General features: G+C 30.0%; 1 protein-coding gene across 1 annotated transcript; it reads right to left on the minus strand.

The window, feature by feature from the left end:
* Nucleotides 1-6,177: 6,177 nt before the first annotated feature.
* Nucleotides 6,178-7,361, minus strand: LOC109801332 (putative calcium-binding protein CML18). Its single transcript, XM_020362379.3, has one exon. The coding sequence runs from the start codon at nt 7,091-7,093 to the stop codon at nt 6,557-6,559; it is 537 nt and encodes a 178-aa protein (XP_020217968.1). The 5' UTR covers nt 7,094-7,361; the 3' UTR covers nt 6,178-6,556.
* Nucleotides 7,362-7,579: the final 218 nt, after the last annotated feature.

Genomic DNA, 7,579 nt, shown 5'->3' on the forward strand with positions numbered 1-7,579 from the left:
AAATAATGTTAATGTATCACCATTGACGTACCATGAAAAGCAATCCATAATATATTACGAATCTATTTTTTCTTTTCAGATTTAATACTAATCATACAAACAATATTAATAGGAAAAACAGAGTAATCAGATCATTTATGTATTCCGTTAATTTTAAATAGTGAATGACGCAAATTGATAATGAAGTAGATAATTAAATTAATTATTTTGAAGATAAAGTTTTATCCCAATCAATGTCTATCACCTAGCATGGTCTCCACTAGCATTAAAAAAAATCGAAGAACAAAAGGGAAACATTTAATTTTATAGTAGTATATAAATTGTTTTAAAAGTTACATGTGAAACCATTGATAAAGACATTATGAATGGTCCTATGATTTTTCTGACCCGTGGATGTCATAAACCTATTGAAAGGGCCAACCATGTGGTTGCCCAGCCCATTAGCAAAGAAGGGCCCATGCCATTGTGCTTGCGTGGCATTCACTCATTGGTTGCTCATTCATTTGTGCCTATCTTGGCCAACAGATTAATCGGTTCATGCTTGCTGGTTAATTATATCATATGGTGGTAGAATTTACAAGGGTAATGATTCCTAATATTATTTCCCCTTTGAAAAATATAGTTACTGTATATTTAATCATATCTATGTGACTATTTTTTTTAATTTATTTAAACTATTCAAAATAATTTTACTTGAGTCAAATAAAATAAAGTTTTCTCTCCAAATATTTTATGTAGTTATATAATAAGGATTCAAACTCAAAATTATAAAATATATATTAACTTTGTTAATAATTAATTTATACTAAAAAATATTATTTATCACTTTTATTGAAATTTCTTTTCTTAATCACCTACATTTATTTATTTACAAGACTTGAGCACTGCACGATATCTTATTTAAAGAATCCGAGAATAGACAGTAAACAATTTCCTAATCTAGAAATGGGGGGAAAAAAATTATATGTACAAAAAGTGTGTTTAATTTTCATGCAGTGTAAAAAGTTTCACAGTGAATTAATTAGAATCTGTTATTAATATAATTATTGTAAAATTAATAAATTTATCGTTTATAATTATTTACGATTATGATACGGTATAAAAATACAAGAAATTTTTTATTTTTTACTTTTATACAATGGAATATTTATTCAAACTTTAGAATTTTCCAATTGAAAACCGAAACGCACACAAAGTGGATAATTGGGCCAGCGGTTAAAGTATCAGTAGCAATGGGCCAATATGCTTCAACTTCGTTGGGCCTTGTAATCCATTTAGCCCATTTAATCTACCACGACACGCGTGCCAGTGGCATTAACTTTTATTATTATTAGGCAGATGATAAACACACCTCCACTCTCGTATAGAGACACCTCCTTTTTAAAAAAATATATATAAAATATCTAAATTACCCTTAAAAAAAATGAAACTCCTAGATTTACACCTCCTTCTCCATACCCCCTTCCCCGCACCCTCCTTCCCCGCACCCCCACACCCCCCTTCTTCCTTCTTGCTAAAGCCTCTTTCTGCTCACACGAAGTGGAAGAATATGTTTTGCGGGCATGACGAGTGTTGGAGGACCGAAAGGATCGCCGCCATCGATCCTCGGATGTATGTCGTGTCCAGAGTCATTGCCACCTGTACTGCCTCCTCCGAACATATCAAACTCTCGCTCATCCAGGCGCACTTCGGGGAGTTGTAGAATTCGGGGGCTTCTTTGAATTGGCGGCTAATATTATTACTCTTTGCTTTGGCCTCATTGGAGGACGATGTTGAAGCTGCAAGTATGAAGAGGGACAGAATGAGAAACAATATTGCTAAAGTAACAAGAAAAGATTTCACTAAAGTGGCTCTATGGGCGCGAGATCTGAGGCTGCACCATGCCGGGAGCGGGGCCACCGACGCTGCAGACGGGGCCGGCAAGGCTGGGCTGGGCTTGGACGAGGCATCCCAGGTCGAGGAGGACCATACACCTGAACACCACCTCCAGGTGGTGGTGGCATGCCGGGGCGAGGCAGTGGCGGAGCGGGCATCCCGGGACGAGGCGGCGCCGGAGAACCCCTTACTATCTTTAAAGTTATTTAATGACATTGAACGAGGCTTTAAGAAGAAGGAAGAAGGGGGGGTGGGGAGAAGGAGGTGTAAATTTAGGAGTTTCATTTTTTTTTTAGGATAATTTAGACATTATATATATTTTTTTTAAAAAGGAGGTGTGTCTATACGAGAGTGGAGGTGTGTTTATCATCTGCCTTATTATTATTATTATTATTATTATTATTATTATTATTATTATTTTATTTTTAATAATTGAGTTGCATCAATTTGGTGACCAGCTGCTATAGTATTAATGTCTTATTCTCAAAATGATAGTAAACTGTTAGTTACATTCTTTAATTTTAGTGTTTAAAGAAAGCTTGTTAACATTCTCTCTACGTAAAAAATATGTAATATTCTACGTGTGTTATCATAAGTATCGTATTAGGAATTTTCTTTTGCACAAATAAAAAAAGAAGTAAATAAATAAAGAGATTGATAAAAAAAAAATATATAAATTAAAGACTGTAGCAATATTACGAAATTAATCTTATTTTTATAAATTTATTTTTCTTATTTCAATGGTTTATTTTATAGGAAATTAATCTACATTATTGGGAACTAAGCAACACAACAACATTAAGAATATAATTAAAAAAATAATTAATATAATTAAAAAATAATTAATATAATTAAAAAATAATTAATATAATTAAAAAATAATTAATATTATATCAAAAGTTAAAGTCTATTATCTGATAAAATTAATTTAATAAGTTAGTTCAAAACTGTAAGTTAACTAAAACTTTTAAACTGTATGTTAGTAACTGAAAAAGAATATATATATATATATATATATAGTTAATCACCTACACACTGCTAGTGTAAAGTTTTTTGATACTGGCAATCAATTATATCTTTTAATTGTGTCATGTCAGTTGCTTATTTAATGAAATAATAATAAAATAAGTAACTTTAAAAGATATGATTGGTTGTCAGTGTAAAAAACTTTATACTGGCAGTGAATAGATGATTAACTCATATATATATATATATATATAGAGAGAGAGAGAGTTAATCACCAATACACTGTCAGTGTAAAGTTTTTTTTGCACTGACAATCAATCATATCTTTTAATAGTGTTATGTCATTTACTTATTTAATCAAATAAAAATAATAAAAAAATAATTTAAAAGATATAATTGGTTCCTAATGTAAAAAACTTTACACTAACAATGTATAGATGATTAACTCATATATATATATATATATATATATATATATATATATATATATATATATTCTAGATTAAGTTAATAAAATTAATTGATACAAAACTTCAACACAATACCCCTGCCTAAAGAATCCAAGAATATATTGTGAAAATCTCCTAATTTAAAAGTGGGAACAAAAAATTGATACAAAAAGAAATGTAAGAGTGCTCATAGTTAGGTTATTTGAATAACCCAGCCATAAAATTTTAAAAACCATACATGAAAAATGCATATAATAACCAAACCATAACAAGTTTTCCATTGTCATTTTTTTTTTATAAAATCAGTTTTAATTTTTAAAAACTATTTATATAACTGGTTATAACCCATAACCTATTTCAAATTTTTAAAATTCATTTTTTTAATGTAGTAACTAAGAATATTATAATTGACTAGAATTGTTGAGATTGTAATCAAGGTCAAGACAAATATATTATATTGAAGGTAGAGTTGAAGATATTATAGTGAAGACTAAATTGAAGATGGTGTGATTGAAACTAAAATGAGGATACAATATATTAAGATTCCACACCAAACTTTCACCTTCTTCATAGTTGGAGGTTCAAATCTCATTGACATTATTTTCTCCTCTTTGTAGGAAACCCTTGCCAGATAAACTCCCTAGTGCCTAGGGTTATGTGAACAATTGTAATAGGTGGAACTACTTATAGGTTGAACCTATATGCCATAATCCTTTAGATGGGCCTCTTATCATTTTGAATATCAATGACCAAATTGAAAATGTTGTAAATAAGGATGAGATAAAAATTAATTTAACCAAAATTAAAGTGAAAATACTCGAATTAAAGTCGAGTCAAAAATAAAGGATTGAGGTAAATATATTTTGCAGGATTGAATAAAAGAGTAATTTTTTTTTATTTCTTTCCAATATATAAATTTTAAGTTTAAATTAATTTGATTTCATAATTAACCCAATAGAAAATATTTATAAGTCATCTTAAACATTGACGGATCCACATATAGGATAGTGGGGGCACTTGCCCCACTATCATTTGACACATATAATTTTTTTATTAAAAAATTAATATATTTTTAAAAATAAAAATTATATTTTAATAAAATAAATATATATTTAAATTATCATATGTATAAAATATAAATTTGAAAAAAATATTTATATATTTGATATTTGTCAAAAAAAATCAAAAAGTTTAATTATAATATATATATATATATATATTAAGACTCATATATATAATATAATATATTGAAAAAATAAATTTTTTATAAAATAAAATTTATAGCATACATGTTTATCTTATGTATTTTTTATTTATTGTATACGTTAATTAAAAAAATTAAAATAAAAAATATTGGAAGATTTATGTTCTATTTAGAATTTTTAATATAAAATATATTTTAAAATAAGTTATCATCTAAAAATTTATATTAGATATTAAAAATATGTTTATATCATAAATAAATTAAACTTGATTTTTATAAAATTTAACATATTTATTTTTATGCTTTTATTAGTGTTAAATTATTATAAAGTGGGTTTTTAGAATCACTACAAGAAAACGCTGAAATAGCTGCGAAAAATAAGTGTCGACTAATAGCGGACGCAAATACTGTTGGAAAGTCGACGCTATTTTAAGATGTAGCGCCGACTTTTGTGAAACTAAATTTAAATTAAGTTTAGTGTCGGAAAACTCGACGCTATTCAAAGTCGACGCTATTCTTTGGAATCACTTGGTTATCAAGTTCACTTAAGACTTCAAGGTTCACAGATCGAGTCCCGAGAATGTTAAAATTACTAACGAATGTTAAAATTACGAACGAATAAATGATAAACTAGAAAAAGAAGATAAAGAAAAAAATAAAATAAATTTTGTATCGACGTAGTGTCGGCTTAACCGATAATAAAAAATTAAAATAAATAAATTTGTTATCGACGGCTTAGCTGACACACAAAAAAAATTGTGTCGACTTATTTAGCATCAGCCAAAAATCGACGAATAACCGACAATATTACATCGATTTTTATGATTTAGAGTCAGCTTTTGGCCGACTCTAAACTACAACATTTTTGTAGTGAATTGTATTTCTAACCAAACATTTAAAAAAAATGTTTATGATAGATAAATAAGTTATATTTAGGATAAGAAATTTTAAAAAAAAATTAGGTTCAAACCTACTAAATTATAATATAATCTAGTTTGACCTAATTTATTTTCATCTTTAATTGTAATCGTAGATATAAAAGTTTGTAAAAATAATTATGATATATTTATATTTTAAAAAGTTATATGTAAAATTTTTAATATTACAAATATATAAATAAATATTGCCCCCACTATCTAAAGTTTCTGGATCCGTCACTGATCTTAAATCATTGTTTATTATTATTATTATTATTATTATTATTATTTTGGTTACATCTCCGTTTATCTTTTTATTCATATATTTTTTTAATTATAAATTTTCATTTTTTTAATTAAACTTCAATATTTTTAAAAGAAATTATTAACAATTAAAAATAACTTTGTATTATAATATATAAATAGTATATCAAAAATAAAAATATATATTGTAATTTATTAACTTCAAAAATATTCATTTATTAAAAAAATTTAATTATAATATAATTTGTATTTTAAAAAGTATTTATTATAAAAATTTTAATTACATAAAAGAATATATTACACGTTAATAGTTTAATAATAACTTAGCATGCTTTACAATCATGTGAGCTAGAATCCATTGGTAAAATATACTCCAACTCTTCTTTTCCAAAAATTTCTTTAGAAAAAAATGTATAATATTTAATTTAAAATATGGTAACGTCATAAAAAAAAATAGATATTAACTTTAAAATATATATAAAAAAAATAATAATAACATATGTTAAAAAATGAAGAAGCAATTTATCATATCACTTATTAATATTTATCTTTGATTTCTATTTTCTCCTTTACATTTCTCTCAGCTTTCTACCTCAATTCATCATTTCAAGTTTTCAACCCTATAAACCTTCAAGGCGTCAACGTTGATCACGACACATTGAAATCTAAGCGGAAAAAAAAAAATTCCACAATCAAGAGAAAACATGAAGAACACACGTTCACGAATGCGCAACATAATTCAAGAACCATACGAAAACTTTCATTTCCATCATGATTCGAACTCAATCTACGCCCAAAGTTCCAGCCAAAGCCAAGGAGAAATCGTACTCCGACGGAAGCGGCCACCGGAGACGCGCCGGAACCTCAACCGGCGGCGAAGACTAGTGGACGCAGCGATTCTTGGAGGCAGTCATCATCGTCTTGAACTCCTCGAAGTTCACGCATCCGTCGCCGTCGGCGTCCACGGACCGGATCATGTCGCGGCATTCGTCGACGGAGCACTTGAGGCCGAGGCGGTTGAGCGCGGAGTGGAGCTCCGCCGCGGAGATGAGGCCGTTCCGGTCGCGGTCGTAGAGATCGAAGGCGTCGCGGAACTCGCATGCGGTGGCGGCGGCGTCGTCGTCCGCAGAGTCGGAGCGGCAGAAAGCGGCGAACTCCGGGAGGCTGATGAAGCCGTCGCGGTCGGTGTCGAGGTCGTCCATGACTCGGCGGAGGTCCTCCGGCGGCACGCCGGATCCTAGCGAGCGGAGGACGGCGTCGAGCTCGTCGACGGAGATCTTGCCGTCGCCGTTGGCGTCGAAGCGGTTGAAGACTCTCTGGAGTTCGTTGATGTCTTGGAAGAACGGCGAGGATTCTGGATTCGGGTTAGGGTTTGGGTTCGGGTCGGATCCTGAAAGCGCGGGTGGGTTGTTTGCCATCGTTATTTATTGAAAGAGAAAAGTGGCGTTTGGATGAACGGGTTTTGGTATGGTTGGGGTTTTATTTATACCTGTTTGGATTGTGGTAGTTCTCGTGTTTGGAGTGGGTCCTGGTCCTTAATACAGATTCGCCAAATGGCACGTTGTGTCATGTGTCATGTGTCATGTGTGTGATTTGGGAAGAAGGTCAATGTTCATGTGCTTTGTCAAAATTGAAAAACAGAAAAAAAAATAAAAAATCCAATGCGTACATTTTAAAATAAATAATAAATAAATTAGGGGGTTGGTGAAGAATTTTTTTTTATTATTTTATTTAATGAAGTGAATCGGTTTAATTTTAAAAAAAATGATCGGGTTTTTTTTTTTAAATGTTCATTCTACTGTATTTTGATGATCCATTTTACACTCGTATATACCACTTTACATATTGACTATGTTCAGTTTTTTTTTTTTTTCAAAACAATTCATTTTTATGATATGATTCGG

The sequence above is a fragment of the Cajanus cajan genome, chromosome 1, assembly GCF_000230855.2.
Source record: "Cajanus cajan strain Asha chromosome 1, NIPB_CcT2T_4, whole genome shotgun sequence".
Lineage (NCBI taxonomy): Eukaryota > Viridiplantae > Streptophyta > Magnoliopsida > Fabales > Fabaceae > Cajanus > Cajanus cajan.